At 36.8% G+C, this 20,614-nt stretch overlaps 3 protein-coding genes across 3 annotated transcripts; all 3 read right to left on the reverse strand.

The window, feature by feature from the left end:
• Positions 1 to 363: 363 nt before the first annotated feature.
• On the reverse strand, positions 364 to 1,233 carry LOC122655643 (heavy metal-associated isoprenylated plant protein 39-like). The gene is made up of 3 exons (XM_043849902.1): positions 1,228 to 1,233; positions 880 to 955; positions 364 to 764 (listed from the first exon to the last, which is right to left on the reverse strand). The coding sequence occupies exons 1-3, from the start codon at positions 1,231 to 1,233 to the stop codon at positions 364 to 366; spliced, it is 483 nt and encodes a 160-aa protein (XP_043705837.1).
• A 4,619-nt stretch (positions 1,234 to 5,852) lies between these two features.
• On the reverse strand, positions 5,853 to 19,643 carry LOC122655651 (heavy metal-associated isoprenylated plant protein 39-like). The gene is made up of 3 exons (XM_043849913.1): positions 19,614 to 19,643; positions 10,886 to 10,961; positions 5,853 to 6,169 (listed from the first exon to the last, which is right to left on the reverse strand). Exons 1-3 carry the CDS (start codon positions 19,617 to 19,619, stop codon positions 5,853 to 5,855), a joined length of 399 nt encoding a protein of 132 aa, XP_043705848.1. The 5' UTR covers positions 19,620 to 19,643.
• On the reverse strand, positions 19,042 to 19,501 carry LOC122671333 (heavy metal-associated isoprenylated plant protein 39-like; the record flags this gene model as incomplete). The annotated part of the gene is made up of 2 exons (XM_043868489.1): positions 19,042 to 19,316; positions 19,420 to 19,501. Coding segments are annotated over 2 exons (357 nt in total), but the record flags the coding sequence as incomplete, so codon positions are not given.
• Positions 19,644 to 20,614: the final 971 nt, after the last annotated feature.

Raw genomic sequence — 20,614 nt, forward strand, 5'->3', positions numbered from 1 at the left:
ATTTAACGATATGACTGTGCATATCACCATATTGTCATAGTAATAGTAGACCGGCATAGTGGTAGATTGTCATTGCGCTATGATAGTCTGATTCACATCGAGGACAACTAGGTAGGGGCAATACCGATGCTAAAACGATACATACACCAGTATCGGTATCATCCCCATCCGATACCGAAACCCTATTAGGAGAACCAATTAACCTCATGATACGGTCTCTTTGAGGAGTGTTTTCAAAATTTTATATATTTATTCTATTTATAACAGTGAAGAGAGCAGCAGCAATGAAGCATGAATGAACAAACCAACACCCAAACTCCTCCTCCACAAAGGAAAGGAATTGAAGGAAGTGAGTTTAATTCATTAAGAGATAACACAATTACAAGCTGGGTTGCCGTAATTGTCTTCTCCGACATTCTCGAGATAGTAGCGTGTCATCGTAGACCTATATGGATTATTATTATTATTATAACCTGCTGCTGCACCATCTATTATTGCTGCCTTAACCATCTGGGCAATTTCTTCTTCCTCCTTCTTCTTCTTCTCTTCTTCTTTTTTCTTGGCTTCTTCTTCCTCTTTCTTCTTCTTCTCTTCTTCTTTTTTCTTGGCTTCTTCCTCCACTTTCTTAGGATCTTCCGGTGGCCCAACAAACTCTATATCGGTATACCAAAATTTGCGCAATTTCCCGGCAACCTCAACAGGATCCACTTCTCCGATTACCGTCATTTTCTTCTCATTCATATCCATGGCGATGGAATCAACTCCTGCAAATAATATTAAAACCAAAAAAAAGGGAATAAAAAAACTTGTTAGCTTAGCTAGGGCATTTAATTTCTCGGTTGAGGTGAGAAAAAACCTATTAATTAATAATTCAGATACCTGAAGCCGAAGAGACAGCATTCATGGCCTTTTGCTTGGCTTTGTTGTCGTATAAGTCTATTTTCAACACTACTTTCTGTAACAAATAGAAGCAGCAGATCGAGATCAGAAGATATCCAATCAGATTCAAAGTGGGTAGTTGATTTGATAAGAACTTCCAAAAGTTAAACAGGGAAAAGAAAGAAAATCTCCATCAAAAAACCCAATAAGTGAAATATTATATTCCTCAAAGAAGACTCCAGAAAAAGAAGATAGCACTCATAAACAAAAATTTGCTTCAAAACAGTTAAAAACAACCGAAGCATCGATCTTAACTGAATTTGAGCCAAATAGAAGAGACAAACTGACCTTCATTTTTCTCTGAGTTCAAGTATCTGATTGACTGGGAAGACAACCAAGAAGCACGCGCGCACAAATCTCAAAACCAGAACACAGAGAAGATGAAACTCCAAAAAGATGAATTAGGAGACAGAAAGAGAGACTGAGTGACTCTGTGAACAAAAATGTGACCACCCCCTATTCTTCTGCATTTATAACACAAAATTCCTTTGGAAAATGGAACCTCCTTGTTCGCAGTGGCGTCATCCGATTACGTCAGCAATGGTCTACTTTTTAAAAGGAGAAAAAAAGATTTACGGATACTCGCAAAAATAAAATAAAGGAAAGAAAAAAAATAGAGCCGTAGTACTGAACTGTTCCATTAATTTATTTTTAATTTTGTTATTATAAATTTATTGATGATTACACAATCATATATAAAATTACAGTGTTTTTTCATATGGGAAGAAGATAGATAGACTCATGAGAGTGTTGACGTAGGTCACACTTGAGGACAAAGAACTTTTTCTCAAAATTATTTAAACGTCATTAATTGATGTTGTCATTTTGATAAGTTTATATGTGATTCTAGGGAGTTTGAAGAAGTAAACCATGAAATTCATCAAGGTTTTCGTATACTAAGTTGTTTTCTAAAGTAAGTGACAATTTAGAGGTCATAATAGTGATAGATGTATAATACTAATAATGTAAAACACAATTTAGGAATCGTATCAATTATATCCCTTTAATAATCAGGATTGGGACCTAGGTTTTATCCTGTTAACTAAATAGGTCAGTTCTAAGATTGGAACCCTTGGTACTAATATTGATATGGATGAGCAGAGATAGTGATTGTTGCTTATGTTCTTATCAACTATGAAAACCATAGTTAGTTAAAACGGGAATGATAATACAAAAAAAGTTGTTCAAGAGGTACGTTTTAAATGGCTTAAAAATTAAACGAGACAGTAAGAAAAAAACAAAAAGAAAAAGACAATATACAGATATCAATTGGAGAATTATTATTACGTAAATATATACTTGCACCAAAAGTTCAAAATCACTATATATACAACTAAGAAAAATGAATACAATATCCATAACCCATACAAATTCAATATGAAACAATATTTCCTAATTGATTATCAAAATGTGCACATATATTTTATCCGATTAATATCACCTTAATTAGATTTGTTAAAACTAGAACATTGAAAAATTGAGGACCTGATCCCCTTTGGCCCTTATAATACAATGTCCAACATAATTAAGGTGGACTGAAGGTTCACAAAATGGGTACAGTGGTCTCCTAAGAAATGTGTACAAAATTAGCAATTAAATCCGATGACCAATTCAACTCTAATGTAGAGGTTAGTCCATTCTTCGTTCCCATATGGAGTAGGTTTTTTCGAAATCCAATGAGAGCCAATTAAATCCGATGACCAATTCAACTCTAATGTAGAGGTCACTCCATTCTTCGTTCCCATATGGAGTAGGTTTAATTTGTAATCCAATGAGAACATCCTTTATTCCAGCTTCTATAAAATTGAAACCCTTTTCAAGACTTATACATGGAAGTCACTCTTAAGTCTCTAACTTTATGTGAGGGGGTGACAACCTGCCATCTCCTCATGTGCGAATATTTATTTATTGAAAGAAAGAACGTTAATTGATGTTGTGCCTCGATGTGCACTTGCGTCTAAATATTGCCCAGCACAAAAATGGATCGTTCTCCTCTCAGGTTCCTTGCCCGGTCAAGGTTCCTCTCTTAGGAGGGGCGGAAATGACAACCTCACCCTCTGTTCAAACACACTGCCCGAGTGGGGTGAGGTCATCATTTCCGTCTTCCTATGAGAGGAACCTGCGCACTTGACCGGACAGGGAACCTGAGAAGAGAAAAATTCCACAAAAACACTAGTACACCCTTAACCCCTCTGTCTTTTTATGGGGGTGATTGAGCCGGTCTTTTTGCGTTGGCTTGTGTTTGGGCGCACGTGCGTGACTTGTACCTTTTCCCTTATTTATTTATTTATTCTGCTTGGTATGGTCTGATCAAACCATCTAATAAAACCAGCTAAAATTTCCGGTTTTGTTTTTATTTAGAAAAAATCGACACACATTTTGAACGGATGGTTGAGCCGATCGAATCCATTTTTTGGCATTGGTTTAAGAGCAAATCGTCGGAATACGGATCTTCTTTAGTCACTAAAGTATCTTGATACAAGGAGGCAAGGAGTTTAGTTAAGGGTGTCAATCGATCTGGCTCAAGTTATTCGGCCTGATTCTGATGTGGTTTACATTTTAACAAGGTGAAATTAAAACCAAATCGGATATAAATCAACTAGAATAAAAAAATGATTTTGCATGCATTCAGTCCGGTTTTACTTATTTCTATTTGGTTTTCGTTATCTTATTTACAGTTGGTTTACATGCAGTTGGTAGTGCAGATTTTGGGAAACGATAACAAATTACCTCGGCTTTTCATACCCTATATTCCTGTGTTTCCCCATTCTCTCCCGGTATCTCCCATTCATCGATCTTGTTTCCCACGCCTGTGATTAAAAAATAACCATCTAATCTTCACCCCATCCTTCTTATCCATTCACATTTCTTTGTTTCCTATTTTAATTTTCTTCACTCTCAAATGATAAACAAAATATTTCTTTCAATAGAAGGAAGGGTTTGTTAATCCATTTTAAGATGGCCCATCATACTTATTTTATGTTTCAAGTATGATGTAACAATGGTCATTTTTTTAAATTAATCATTAGTTTATTATTTAATCCAATTGATGCATGAGCTAGGGAGTATTCGTCTAAGAGGTATCAATTTCTATTCAATTTTTCGATTCCTATTTGGTTTAGAAACATTGATTTTTCAGTGCAAATCAAAATCGAACTAGATAGATAAATTAACAAATCTAAAGCAGATCATTATTCTATAGGGTGTGCTTCGGTTGTAAATGATCGGTTTAGTTCTAGTTCCATTTTGACACCTTTAGATGTGGATTGTGAATGAAGAGGACCCTATGGCCCTTTCAAGGGGATTATGAACAGCTCTTTTTATGTTAAAAGCAAGGTTTTTAAAACTTGGGTTTCGACCAACCAGAAAATGAGTTCGTTTCGATTTCGACTAGATCTCGGTCAAAACTTGGGACTTTCTCCAAACCAACTTGAACCTTGGTTTCGAGGCCCAGAAGTTGTATTTTTTTTGCCCTGATTCTTGCTGTGCTGTCTATTTTTAACATTTTAAACTCAATCCATGCATTAGTTTCACATAGAGAACACTAAAAATATTACTTGTAGTTTTGATCCAAGTTTTATATTGTATATTGTTCTTGGACATAGTATCAAATAAGGTTTGACCGGAACATAACTTCTTCAATATAAATGAGATTTAAGCAATCTTGTATTTGTTAGAAAGCTTTGTTTTGATAGCTTACCAAGAAGTCCAAGATTGTTTAAATCTGATTTATATTGAAGGAGTTATGTATCGATTAAACTTAATTTGGTGTGCGCGAAAACTGTCAAAATCACTCTGAATGAAAATATTTGTTTGGACATCAAAACAAATGAATATTGTACCGCACTTTTGGTTTTTAGTAACGTTTTACCATATTAAGATTTATGAAATTTTTAGATTTGAAAAAAAAAACCTCAGCATTAGAAAGTTGAAAATTGCACCTACCGTCAAAAATCTAGTTTTTGTTCTTGAACTAGGGGGTTGACCTTTTATCCTTTTGGAATTTGATTTTTTTAACTATTTTTATTAAATTCAAATGGGGGGTATTTGCTTATTTATGAATTATATCTTAAGTAAATGAAATACAAATACAAAAACATTTACTTAAATAATATTAGACATAACTGAGTGTCTCTGTCTTGGTTTTTGGTATAAATACTTATATGTCCTAGTTTCGAGCCAAGTTTCCCCAAGTCTCAATGGACATGTGTCGAAACCACCGAAATATGATCGAAACCAGTCGAATCCAGGGATTTTATAAAATCCCCCTTCAACTCGTCTCGAAAACCTAAAAAATCGAGTTAACTCGATGGTTTCGACTGATTTCGATCGAACTTTTGCTCCATGGTTAAAAGAAAAATTAGCTGGACAAAACCGTTGATACACCATACGATTTGATCGAACCAACCAACAAAGCCAGATTATTCAAAAACTATCCTCTGTTTTTTTTCATTTCTTTTCTTTGCATACAATATTCTATAAGTAATGTTTCTTTTCTATAGTGATCATCATAACACCTTGGCAATAGTCATAGCTTGATGACGGTGATTTGGAGCTATAGTGACGATTTGACAATATAATGATTTAGCAATTTGATGATATAGCACATGGCAGTAATTTGGCAATATGGCCATATATAGTAGATCGCCATAATGGTAGATTGTCATTGCACTATGATTGTCTGATTCACAACGATATCAATGGGGGGCAATACAGCCGATACCAAAAAACGATACATATACCAATCCAAATAACGAATGTGAAAAAGTAATCGGTATTGGTATCGGTATCGATATGGGCTTTTGGATCGGTATCATCCCCATCCGATACCGAACCCCTACTATGAGAACCAACCTGATACATGGCATACTCTCAATTCAAACAACAATAAGGATAGCAATAAATCCTCCTAATTAAGAGATAACACAAGCGTTGGGGTTGTCTTCTCCGACACTCTCGAGATAGTAACGTGTCGTTCCATATGGATTATTATAACATGCTGCACCTTTTATTGCTGCCATAACCAGATTCCTCGCAATATCTTCCTTCTCTTTTTCTTTTTCTTTGTTGTTGCCTTCTTCCTCCTTATTATTAGCCTCTTCCGGTGGCCCAACAAACACTATATCGGTGTGCCAAAATTTCCGCAATTTCCCGGCAACGTCAACAGGATCCACTTCTCCGATCACTGTCATTTTCTTCTCATTCATATCCATGGCGATGAAATCAATTCCTTAAAGAAAAAAAAAAAACAAAACAAACCTGTTAGGGCATTTGCTCGCTTCAGGTGAGAAAGGCTAAATTTTCGAAAACCTATTAATTCAGATACCTGAAACGGAAGAGACAGCCTTCATGGCCTTTTGCTTGGCTCTGTCGTCATATAAATCTATTTTCAACACAATTTTCTGTGGGAAAAAAAAAAAAAAAAATAGCAGCAGAGATGATCAGAAGATCCAATCAGATTCAAAATGGGTATCCGATAAGATTCTGAAAGCTTCAAAAATAAAACAACGAAAGAAATTAAAAAAATAGTTGATAAGTACATCAAAGAACGAAGCATCGATCTTAACTGAATTTGAGCCAAATAGAGACAAACTGACCTTCATTTTTTTATGAGTTTCAAATATCTGACTGGGAAGACAAACAAGAAACAAGCACAGATCTCTCAAAAGCGAAACAAAGCAGAGACGATGAAACACCAAAAGGAATTAGGAGACAGAAAGAGTAGAACTACTATGTACTTAGCTATGACTCTCTGAAGTCTGAATTGAACAAGAAATAAACGGTCTATTGCGCTTCATTTATAACACAAGACGACCCATGTAGAACGACAAAGATAACTAGTCTGACACAAAGAACGCGTCTACATTCTTGATTCCATCTGAGTCGTTCTCGTACGTTCATGTACCCAAACCCGAATAAACATCCAACGATTGGGCGTGTGCCTGTATGTGTGCCAAATAACCCAACTGTTTCATTCCTTGTTGGGCACTCATTAGACGATCGCCTCATTGTAGAGGAACCCGATACCGATTTTATTTTGGTAAGAATTTTGCCTTCGTGGGGACCAATTGCTTCAGCATTTCTCATTTTCTTGTCACACTGAGAGTGAGAGTTAAAATTTTAAAAAGAGAAAAAAAGATTTACGGATCTCCCAAAAATAAAATAAACTTATTTTTATTAAAAAAAGAAAATCAAAACCGCATCGATCAGCTGAAGTCACGTACATCATCTGATGAGCATTGTAGAGTACCACCAAATGAGCATTCAACGGTTGGACGCGTGCCAACCAGCCCAATTGTTTGATTCCTTGTTGAGCACTCACCGGACGATCTCCTCATTGTAGAGGATCCCCGATCCCGAGTTTTATGAAATTTTAACAAACTTCGTTGGGGGGGGGGGGGAGTAATTGCAAACTAATGGTGGTGGCGTCATACAAGTACTTGAGCATTTGCGTCATCCAATTTCTTCAGCATTTCTTGTTACACTGACAGCTAGAGTTAAACATTTTAGAAGGAGAAAGAGAGATTTGCGGATCTCGCAAAAATAAAATAAATTTGTTTTTAATAATTAAAAAATCAAAATCAAAATTTCACCAGCATCGGCTGATATATATATATATATATATATATATATATGACCAATTTCTTCAGCATTTCTTGTTACACTGACAGCTAGAGTTAAACATTTTAGAAGGAGAAAGAGAGATTTGCGGATCTCGCAAAAATAAAATAAATTTGTTTTTAATAATTAAAAAATCAAAATCAAAATTTCACATGCATCGGCTGATATATATATATATATGACCAATATGATACTGATAGCTAAATCCCTAGAAGTATCTCCTAATTTTAGGGGATTCAGATCCTCTACTGCTAAGCTGTTCGGTAGGATCGTGTTGTTCAGACACGGTGCTGCACACAATGATCACCTTACCCCCACTCGGGGAAGGCATTTGGATAGGGCTAAGCCGGACATTGCACGCAGCACCGTGTCTGGACAGCACGGTCCTATCAGGCAACTCGACAGTAGAAGATCCAAATTGAATTTTAGGAGGTACTTTACATTTAAATCGTACGCAAAAAGGTACTCAGTTTCATGCACGACCGCATAAGAAAGGGGAGGGTTACATGGAGGGGCTTGCTTTTAGTCATTCAAGTCCTCTATGTCCCATTCCATGGTTGGTGTGCGATCATAGATCATGCATGGTGCATGACCATGGATCAAACATTTTGTCAGAAAAAAAAAAAAAAAAAAAAAAAAAAAACGATTTTTTTCTCATTCCTTGTGTGAGATTAAAGTACAATCATAATTTTAAATTATTATTCTTTTTCTTTATTATTTTTTTTTTTTGGGGGAGGGGGAAGAAATAGGGGTGACTTTTCATAAGGGCAAGAGATTGCGGCCTAATCGCATGGCCTCAACATTAGCATGGGGGCCAATGAAAGTGTGCACTAGGGCATCAACATTGATGGGATATTTTATTTCAAGGAGCGGTGGCTGTAATTTGTTTGCTATTGTGCATGGGAGTAGAATCCGTGGAGTGTTCTTTTTTTCATTTCTTAATTATGTAACCTGCAAAATGTTTTATGATGAGAGAGTATGGAGATCATCATCTTTGTCCAAATAGCGTTTGAAAACACCTCATTTTGTCACCTTGGAGGTGCTCACAACAATGATGAATGGATATTTGAGGTTGAGGACCATATGAATGTTTTATATTAGGAATCAATTAGGTAAAATCAAAATGCTCCTTTGATTTATTTAAGATTTTGTTACTTATTCCAATGGGCCGAGTTTGTTACTTATTCCAATGGGAATCCATTCATCTCGTAAATAGTTGTTATTTATTCCAACGGGAATTCATTCACCACGAGTTTCTCGATGGGCTCGAAAGGGTAACAGGGTTATTTTAGAAACATACTAAAATCCTATAGGGGAACCATAGGATGGTGAGTGACCTTTCACTATGCGGTGAAGGAAATAAAAGAAGAATGCCTGTACATTCCAAAAAGAAAGAAAAATAGAAATTGAATATTGATGTTGGCCTAGGATCGGTATTGTCCCTATTCAATACCAAGCCTTGAGCTCTTTCTCTCTCTCTCATCCAATGCCACTCGATTTGTATCGGATTCCAAACTAATAATTAAACAATTCGTCAGAAATAGAAAGAAGAATGGCCTGTCGGGCAGCTCGGCATTAGAGGATCCAAATGCATTTTAGACACTCCACTCACCTGGAGTCCAAAACTCCAAACCATGAGTCTCGTACGCCCCTTAGCCAATGCGTGGCTTTTCACAGAATGGGAAACCAACTTTATTTTTTAATTCAGATCTTCGATTTCAATATAAATTAGATTTAAGTAATCTTGGACTTGTTGGAAAGTTATCAAAACAAAGCTTTGCAACAAATCCAAGATTGCTTAAATCTGATTTATATTGAAGGTATTATGTTCCGGTCAAACCTTATTCGATATCATGTCGAAGAACAATATACAATATCAAACTTGGATCAAAACCACAAGTATTATTTTTAGTGTTCTCTATGGGAAACTAATACATGGATTGAATTTAAAATGTTAAAATAGGTAGCACATCAAGAATCAAGGCTAAAAAACAATTTCTGGGCCTCGAAACCAAGGTTCGAGTTAGCATGGAGAAAGTTTCAGGTTTCAACCGAGATATGGTCGAAACCGAAACGAACTCAATTTCTAACTGATCGAAACTTGAGTTTTAGAACCTTGCTGTCAACTCCCTGCTTCGTCAAATATCCAAGGGAAACCCACACTGAGGACTGAGTTCGTGAGTGGCTCCTTCACGGTTGCATATAGACTCAGTCTCCCATGAAATGACTGACCTACCCTTATAAAAATACAGAAATGCCACCCTTGTTGATTCTTCCACATGTATTTCCATTGACCCTCTATTGACGCACGAGCCATGCCCCCTAGAGAAAACTCTCCCCCTTTCTTTGTTTAACCTTTTCAATTTTTCATTCCTTTAATTCTTCTTCCTCCCTACTACCAAGACACAGCAAGGCGGTAAATGACCGCCTTACCCCCACTTGGGGAAGGCACATGGGCAAGGGTAAGGCGGTCATTCCTCGCCTTGCTATGTCTTGGCAATAGGGTCTTGCTAGGTAGCTCGGCAGTAGAGGATCCGAATCCATCTAAAATCCTTATATATATATATATATATATCATGGGAGAATCTTTTCTGTGCCGGTGGCACAGGCTGTGCCCAGACACATGGGGGTGGGCAAAATGACCACCATGCCCCTTTGAATGGCAGGGCTATGTGTCTAAGCGCAAACTAAGCTGCGGAACAGAGAACATCACCCCATATATCATATATGGTCCTTCTCTGTATACATCGCATACTCTAGTAAAACAATAATAAGAATAACAGCAGTGAAGAGCAATCAAAAAAACCCAAGAGTCCAACCCAAATGTCAAAAACAAAGGAGAGCTAGCTAGCTAGCTTCAAGTGAATGAATCCACAGAATTAATTAAGAAGACTTAAGAGATAACACAACAAGCATCGTTGGGGTAATTGTCTTCTCCAACACTCTCGAGATAGTAACGTGTCGTCGTACTTCTTCTATATGGATTATTATAACCTGCTGCTACTGCTGCCTTTACCAGCTCCGCAATCTCTTCTTCTTTTTTCTTGGCTTCTTCCTCCTTATTCTCAGGCACTTCCGGTGGCCCAACAAACACTATATCGGTGTACCAAAATTTGCGCAATTTCCCCACAACCTCAACAGGATCCACTTCTCCGAGTACCGTCATTTTCTTCTCATTCATGTCCATGGCGATGGAATCAATACCTAAACACCCCCCCCCAAAAAAAAAAAAAAAAAAAAAAAAAAAAAGAAGAGAAACAAACTTGTTAGGGTATTTTCTGGCTTCAGGTGAGAGAAAATCTAGCATTTAATTCAGATGAGATACCTGAAACGGAAGAGACAGCCTTCATGGCCTTTTGCTTGGCTCTGTTGTCGTATAAGTATATTTTCAACACTACTTTCTGTAACAAATAGCAGAAGAAGAGATGATCAGAACATGCTTCAGAACAGTTAAAATAACGAAGCATCTTTAACTCTCAATTTGACCCATAGAATTGAACTAACCTTCATTTCTAGATCTTTTGATTTTCAGATATGTATATATCTAACCGGGGAGACAAACAAGCACAGAGAGAGACTGAGAATGAATCAGTGTTCAGTTATTAGCTATATATGTCTCTCTTCTCTCAACAAGAAACAAAGAGACGTACGGTCTTTTCTTCTTGATTTAATTATAACACAAGAAGAGAAGACCAACGATTCGTCTCTCTCTCTCTCTCTCTCTCCCCGACTCTTTGGTAGAAGGGACCCGCTTGTTCGCAGTGGCGTCATCAAATTACGTCAGCATTGGATGAACTTTTTATCAGGATTATAAAAAGAGAGAGATTTACGGATCTCGCAAAACATAAAATAAAGGGAAAAACAGCCGTAGTACTAGACCGTGTTCCATTCATAAAAAGGAATAATAATATTTTAGTATCTAATTTTGAATTTTGATAACGACAAATAAATGGGGTAGAAGTATTTTGGGATTATATCTTATATTTTGGGACTTTTAATTTTCTTACTTTAAACTTGATTGATGTTTACCAAAACCAACGAAAAAAAAAAAACAAAAAAACTTGATTGATGATGACACTAGCTAATTCATGTTGTCATCTTGATAAGCTTCTCTGTGATCTTACGGAATTTTGAAGAAGTAAACCATAAAATTCATCTCAGTTTTCATATACTAAGTGGTTTTCCTAAGTAAAAGACAGTTTAGATGTCATAATAGTGAAAGATCTATAATACTAATAATGGAACCATTCCATTAAGAACTATTTAAGTTCTTCATTTTTCTTTAGTGCGTAACACTTACGGTTTAGGAATTGTATCAATCATATCCCTTTAATAATTAGGTCGGGGACCTAGGTTTTGTTCTGTTAACTAAATGGGATAGTTCTAAGATTGAAAACCTTGGTACCGATATCGGTACAGGTCATCCAAAATATTTTAATCAATAACCTTAATCTAAGGATGAGGAGGGATATTAGTTGTTGCTTATGCCTTTTAGTTAAATCGCAAACGGTAAAAACAAAAAGTTAAGTTTTTAAATGGCTTAAAATTTAAACGAGATGGTAAAGCAAAGGTCACACATTTCAAAAGATGGCAAAAAAACAAAAATGAGTTGGCACACATTTGAAACATTTAGATTTTTCAAGGATGGGAGAAAAAACCAAAAAATAAAAATAAAAATCAATATACAGATATCAATTTAAGAATTATTATTACATAAATACTTGCATCAAAAGTTCAAAGTCACTATATATCAAAGTTCGTAATCTCAGATCGGATTGGTCATTTTGGCAGGTTAGGATCAGTTTGATCGAGACCAATCCTATCTGATCCCCATGTACCAACAAGGGTAAAAAGGTTTAAAAAAAAAAAAAGAAGGATTTTCTTACAAAAAAAGAGAAGCAAAAGTGTCATATTTGGCCCGAGTTTGAGCGATCCGATCTTGATACTAAGATTAGGAACCATATGCTATATATACATGCAAAAAAAAAATGAATACAATATCCATAACCCATACAAATTCAATCTGATACGTACAATATTTCTTATTTGATTTAAATCAAGAATATAACTAGAACATTGAAAATTTGAGGCCCTCACCCCTATGGACCATATAATTAGAATTTCCAATATAATTAAGGTGGACTGAGGGTTCACAAAATGTGTACAGTGGTCGCCTAAGAAATGTTTACAAAATTACCAATTGACGGATTCAACTCCAATGTAGAGAGAGGTTAATTAGTCCATTCTTTCGTTCCAATATGGTGAGTAGGTTTTGAAATCTAATGGGATCTTACATCCTTCATTCTTTCTTTATTTTTAAGGACTTGGATATATGGAAGTCACTCCAACTTTACGTGAGTGGGTAACGACTAATAACCTGCTCGTCTCCTCATGTATTTATTTATTTATTTTGTTTTGGATGATTTAGTCAAACCGTCCGCCAACGAAAGTTTTCTTTTTTTTTTTTGATTTTTTCATTTATAAAAAATGGGAACGCATTTTGAACCCGGCAGGTCATTCTTGTATCCGCTCCAATAAGGAACTAGATAAGCTCGGTGCAAGCATGGATCAACCTTTTCTTATATCAATCTATTCTTATAAGGAAACCATAAGAGTAGCGTCCATGATTGTGATTAATCAGAGATTACACTCCTAATTAAAGAAACTCTACGGTTCTCTGGTGTTTACCCTACTCTTCTGTGCAAGTTACAGAATCTATGGAGATTTCTTGACGCAACAAGCCGAATCTATTTTCTGACTTTGCCTTAAGAGCAATTTATGGGAACACCAAACACAAATCTTCTTTAGTCACTTGAAAGTATCTTGACACAAGGGAGTAAGGGGTGTGGGTAAGGACATCAATTGGTTTTGCTCCAATTATTTGGTCCAGTTCTAGTGTAGCTTACATTTTGAGAAGGTGAAATCAAAACTGAATCATAAGGGAATCAATCAAAAACAATCTTTTGCCCTTTTTTTTGCAAACAGTTTTATGCACGGCTGTGCACCATTTACGATCGAGAATTCTGAAAGGCATTTAGATACTCAATTAGTAACCGTTTAGTGCTCAAATTAAGTAGACATTTTATCATCATCAAGTCTTGATTTAACATTTAATGCAATTTAATTTCACCATGTGTACAATCTAATAAAATGTACTTTGGTTTTGATTCAAAATTAATAACAACTATTTCAAATTTGCAACTATTATTAATTTTTGCACCGGTTTCAAAAAGTAGGGGAGGGAAAGAACACTGTCAAATTGCTTGACGCCTCTGCCTAACCAACATAGGAAGGGTGAAATGACCGTCCACTCCCTTGAAATGAAAATTCTCACCTTTGTTGGATGCCCCGTGCTGGTGCAATGCCATGCAACCAGATAGCAATCTCCCTCCCAAAAGAAAATGGGCGAAATCCGAAAATTGACAACAAATTTAATTCTAGATCCTATATGTGATTCTAGATTCCAGTCCATAGGATTCAAACGGGCTATTCTCTATAGCTTCTAAAACATTATTTTGATTCTGATAAATTAAACATAATTTTGATCGAACCAAACATGGCCTAAATCTAAGCAATGTTCAACATCATCATGTTGTAAGAACTTGCATACATACTTTTAAATGAACAAATACACTAAACACGTTTCTATGGTGTCATAGATCAATCACATATCAAATTTTAGAGAGAAAAGGTAGAGGGGCAAATTAGTTCAACCAGGCCCAGGCCCAGGCCCAGTATAACGTATCTGTATCAGTATTGACCGAGACCGATATGGGTATCCATGCTGATAATGATATTTATATCTAAGACCATGTGCTCACTATTATTGATGTGAGTTAACAAAAATTGTAAATTAATCATGCGTTCCAACTTCCAACTAAGAACATGGTTGAAGGCTATAGTTATGTTTGGAGCACAAGAAATGAATAGAAAGTAAAAAAATACTTATGGTAGCCCCCATTACGCATTGTCAAAAGGGGTTTTTGGAGGAGAGAGTGTGTGTGGGATTCTTGTTTATGTGAGAAAACATATCAAGGAATGTGCACACACATACACCAGGCAAATCTATTGCCCCGAAGAAATGATATGTATTCTTCTTTCTCTCTATGTACGAGGGAGCTCTCTCTCCACACAAGACCATTTCGAGATCACATCGAGTTTCCATGTCTTGACTTTCCCTCAAGTTTACTCGTACCACATTAGGGTAGAACTCATCTTTAAAAGTTAGTCGTTAAGGAAAGGGTACCTAAGTACCTATTAACCAACCCACATCCCTATTCATATCCGATGTTGAACTATTTTTCCGCCTATCGTGATGAACCCCAACACAAATCCCAATCTACAAAAAGTTAAAGAGCGTGATGGTTATTTACTTGAGAAGTAAGTTTTCCTTCGCTCATTATTGGTGATGTGATCATAAAATGAAATCTTGGACCATCAATACATTTCCATCTTTATTGACTAAGTAAAAATCTATCCCTCCTCGAACATTGTTTTAGGTATTGATATCTGGTTGGCCATGACTGATATCAATATTGGCCATGACTGATATCAGTATCGTATCGCTAGTGTTAATTGAAAATTTAAAAACAAGAGCACTTTCAGTCAATTCAAGAGATACTGGCCAATATGTATCAAAATAAAATCGATTTAAAAAATGTCTGATAACCGTCCAATTCCAAGATCTAAAGTCTAAAACCATGTCTCCATACCGGGACGACTTTCACCATTAGTGAAGGAAACTCTGCCTCTTCTAAGTTTTTTCATTTTTTTTTGGGTAAAAGAATAATTTATTGATGTAAATCTATAGAAAAAGGAATATTACACAAAGTCGTAAAAATGCCTTAAAATAAACTCCCAGCCTTTTGGCAGCGCACGGGATAGCCCCATAACTTGTGGCCTTGAAATAATCCGCCTTCAACCACTAGTGGCCTATGGGCCCTCCCGATAAGAACAACACGGCCCCCCCCCCCCTCCCCCATTCAAAAAAAAAATAAAAAAAGGGGACTTTCCACTCTAATTTATTTATTGATTATAGAAAAAAAAGTAATCGGACTTTACATTTTATATAATCCGTCACCCCTAATTTATAATCAGTCTGCGGTTGAGTTGGTCTCTGATCATGTCTGTAGTTTTCTTCACTGGAGTGCACATCTGCGTACTTCTATTTTCTACGCTGTTCCATCATTGTTTACAGATGAAGTCGAATCAGAAGTCTCTCGAGCCTCTTGACTCTTGAAACTTCTTTCCATACATCAAAAAAGATTTGTCAAATCCTCCGCTTTGTTTGTCACAATGAAGGACCTACCCGCTAAAGAAGTGGAGCATCTCAGCTTTGAGACTAAAGAGTGAGCGACCATTCCATATTACTTATTACTTATCGCATTCAAAAGTCCCATTCATTTTTGGACATCAATTGTTTTTATCTTTTTTTTAATAAAGCCAAACTTGTTTGAATTCTTAACTCTGATGTGGATGTACCAAATCCGTTTTGGGTATTACTACGAGCGTCGGCTTATCTGATGAACGGTCCCACGTCCACAATGGAGTGCCCCACGAAAAGACAAAATCTCCCAAGATTCCCCTCCTCCAGATAGACCCAAATTTTATTTTTTATTTTTTATTTTTTTTTGGGGGTGGTGGGTGTAGAGTGAGGGTTTGGGGAGGCATGGATTTAGGAATCAACCTACATCGATACCTGGCCAATACCAAATGGATGGTACAAAATATGAAAGTTAAAACAGTAAAAGAAATAGTATCAAAATCTTGAAGAACAAAATCGTCTAACTTGGCCTGACAAAAGCGATTTGTATTGGTATTCCTATTGATATTAGTATTGGGATTGGTATTGGTATTGATATCAATATTAGTATTGGTATCAAAGTTGGTACGATGGTGAAAAATATCGACACCAATACCATGAACTATTTCAAGAAAATTCAATTAATTATTCTTTCACCCATAGTGAAGAGAAAATCTATTTAGTCATGGGTTCTGTTGCTCCAATGAGACTTATTAAGGACCAATGGGAGATTAGTTTAAAATCTGTATATAGGGATAGATCATTATGACATTAATCATGATTCAAAATATCGGTATCATATCGACATACAATCGATACATATCATAATCATCATACTAGTATCGTTATGATACTAATCCGAATCGAGTTTATTTGCTAGAAAGTGGATCTAATTTGAAATTAAGCCCAACACAGGAGGAGGGTTGGTGTGTCAACGTCGACAGTTGGCACTGGAAAACCCCAGCCTTGGTGCTTCAGGTCAACAGCTGGCATCGGAAAAAACCCTAACCAAAATCTTTTAACATGGATTTTAAAACCTAATTTTGGAGTATGTCTAATACATGATAAGTTACGTGATAATTGTTTAAGATCGCCTGGCCATGTTCAATAGAGGGCTTTTGGAGGCTCCAGTACAAAGGACTAATTTAATTCAGATTGAAGTAACTAAAAAGCCAGGGATTGAAATAAAATGATCGGAAGAAAAATGGTGACGAAAGACATGCATAGCTTAGGCCTTATATCAAATATAACCTTGAAGTGGATCCCATTTAATTGAGATAAGATTAAGTTAATGTTATTATTATTATGCTAGGCCGATACAGCCCAATTTGGACTCATAACCAGGGGCATCACAGTGGTGGCTGGCTCTAATAGGGTTGAACCTGGCTCGGCTAACTCAGATGGCCTCACTCAAAGCAGGATAAATCTTTTAGAACCGGTCAACATTGGCTGAAGACAAGAAGCTAAGTTGTAATGTAAAACTTATCCAAAAAAAAGTTGTAATGTAAAATTAGGCATGAATCGCCTAATGCAGTGCCACTTGAAGGCACAAGGATTTGGGGGACCCGCAATACCAAACCATAACAAAGATTTGGGGGTGTTTGGTATAAATTCTGATTTTTAGTAGTTGTGATTCTTCTTCAAGACAATTTTATTTTTGGGTATTGAGATCTCTATCAGGCTGCACAGGGTAGCTAGTGCCTCTTTGTATTTATCTCTTTTCTCCTCATGTAGGAGACAAATATGTCATTTTATAGGAAGGAAGAGAGATAGGCACAGGGATGCCCTAGAATATGCTACGCAGTCTGGCAACATTCTTTCTCTTTTATTTATTTATTTATTTTTCCTTTAATTCTCAAAAGTTATTATATTGAAAAAGACATAAGGAGAGCGTTCTTGAACAAAGACGGCACTAATGAGGTGCAAGAAAACAATATCATAGAGTGGAGGGACAATTAAGCCATTTCATGTGAGGAAGAAAGAGATAGACATGGAGTTGTTAACTTATCCTACTCAAGCAGCATAGAGCCTTTTCCAAAATTTAAATAACATAGGTAACGTCAACAATCACTCTCAATACATCACCATCAAGGGATTGTCGGTGATGGATCAACTCTTGGAATTAGACATACATATAAATAGACGGGAGAAAGCCGCTTGGGCCTCTAGAGCCTACAAGTGCGCACTGGCCAATGGGAGCGCATGAAAACACACGCACAAGCATCGACCTGGGTGGGATTTCCGCCTTTCCATGGGGGAATCATCTATAATTTTGATCAGAATCGATCGAAATTGATCAGATATGTCACGGCCGATTTGGAACAATATCAATCAATTTGACCGATCCAATTCCAATTTTTGAAATAGTGATTTCTCTCATTCTTCAATACATAACAACATTTTGATAACTTTGTGATGATTCTTGGAGTGACTTTCTAACTATGAATAATAGCTTCTAATTCCAAATAAATCCAAAAACACATTCCTTAAACCCATTAATCACAGCCATTTTTTCATTTATTAATATGCTTAGTCATGATGAAATTCTAAGCCCAATAATTCCAATAAAATGTCCCTATCATATACTCGAGGATATAAGCGACACTTAATAATGCAACCAATAATCGTGCCTAAACCCATTGTGTGATGACCTGTTAGGAACTTAGGGTGTTGCACTACATGTCAATTGTCAATCCATGGTTTAAAAACCGTTAACAAATACTTTAACATGTTATTAGAGCATCTTCTCTTAACCCAAAATATATTACATATACTAGAGCACTGGCTAACAAACTTTGGATGCACGATAGTAATTTATACGGACCTGGCTCTCCTCTAGCCGTGGAGGAAGCTAGAGGATTCAGCCCAGCAAAAATGGGGGGTGTCCACCTACAAAATGACCCAAACACCCCTCTTTTTGCTAGGCTGGTTCCTCCAGCTCCCGCCATGGCTGGAGGAGAGCCGAGTACGATTTATACTTCAAACTTTTATTTGGAAAAAGAACTCTATCCCAGAGTGTGGCCTATGTCAGCACTCCCGTTACAGTACTGGTGTAGGCCCACACTCCCCCGACAGAAAACTATTTCCCCTTATTAAATTTATATATTGTCTCTATCAACCAAACGCACCAGTTCCAGGACTGCAACTGTACAAAGGAGCTTCAAGTGAATCCTCCCAATTTAAGAGATAACACAACAAGCGTTGGGGTTCTCTTCTGCGACAGTCTCGAAATAGTAGATGGGAGGATTATAACCACCCTGATTTGCCTTTTCTTCCTTCTTCTCTGCTTTCTTGGGTGGTTCTTCCTTCTTCTTCTCAGGCTCTTTCGCTGGCCCAACAGAATCTAATTCCGCGTGCCAAAACTTGCGCAATTTACCTACAACGATTACAGGATCTATGTCTCCTATAACTGTCATTTTCTTCTCCTTCATATCCATGGCGATGGAATCGATTCCTACACAGCACAGAAAAAAGGGGAAAGAAAAAAGCAAAACATGTTAATTACATTCACCACCCGTTTTTCTTGATTCAGATCAGAAAAGATATATGAAATATACCTGGAACGGCAGAGACTGATTTCATGGCCTTTTGTTTTTCTTTGTTGTTATGTAAGTCTAGCTTCAAAACCACTTTCTGTAACAAATAGAAGCAAAGAGAGAGAGATCAGAAGATCCAATCAGATTATTCAAAAGTGATATGGAAAGGAAAATCTACACTGCAATCAATCAAAGAGAGATAGATAACTGATCACCTTCATTTCTCCCTGTGTCTCTTATATATCTCTTTGACTGGGAAACAAGGAACAGAGACGATGAAACCCCAAAAGGAAGGAGACAGAGAGAGACCAAGAATGGGTACTGTGTACTTAGGAATGCCTGCCTCTTCGAACAAGAAAGAGAATGTCTATGTTAGATTTATAACACAAGACAACACAGAGAGAGAAAAACAGAGAGAGATTTACGTCTCTCTCATATGTTGACGCCTTGGTCGTCGCAGGAAGTCCAGCCACCCAGTGGCCACTCACCCTTGGGTTTTTTCTACATCCCAAGCCTTCGTTTCGAAGACCTTGACTCAAGAGGTAATCAATGTGGTCACTCATCTTCGCCCGTTCAGTTGTGATCAAGCGGGCTACTGTGCATCAAACATATACGGTCACATCTCCACTCTTTGGATGTTGGAACCCACGGATGACATGTGGTGTACATCCAATGGATGTTTTTCTCTTTTTGTATTTTATTTGTGCCCTTCGATTGCGGTTTCTCAACCTGTGAGTGTCTTGGATGATATTTTGGTTAGGGAAGCGTGGTCTATCCGATCAGTACTATTGGAGTTTAGTATGATGGGATTCACAGATCTAAGGGTGGAATCTGATAACATGAGCGTCATCAACTATCTCTTGCACGGGTATGGTGAATCTATCCAATGGTGGTTAAGCCTATCCCGGATGATATTCTACAGTTATCTTCTTCTTTCAAGTCTTGTATTTTTTGTTATATTTCAAGGGAGCAAAATAGTTTTACTGGCTCCATGGTGAGGAGGGTCTTGTCATTGACGTGTACGATTGTTTGGCCTATTTTCGATCCTTGGATTGTGGGAATGGTTACTTCCACATCCAAGTGTATTACACGTTTTCTTAATAATATTTCAACTCTTTCTATCAAAAAAAAAAAAAAAAAGTTTAATTGTTCTAGGATTGAAGAGAAGAGGTAGAAGAAAAAGCTCGGTATGGATTGTTGAGTCTTTGTACAAACC

This window comes from Telopea speciosissima, chromosome 1, assembly GCF_018873765.1.
Source record: "Telopea speciosissima isolate NSW1024214 ecotype Mountain lineage chromosome 1, Tspe_v1, whole genome shotgun sequence".
Taxonomy (NCBI): domain Eukaryota; kingdom Viridiplantae; phylum Streptophyta; class Magnoliopsida; order Proteales; family Proteaceae; genus Telopea; species Telopea speciosissima.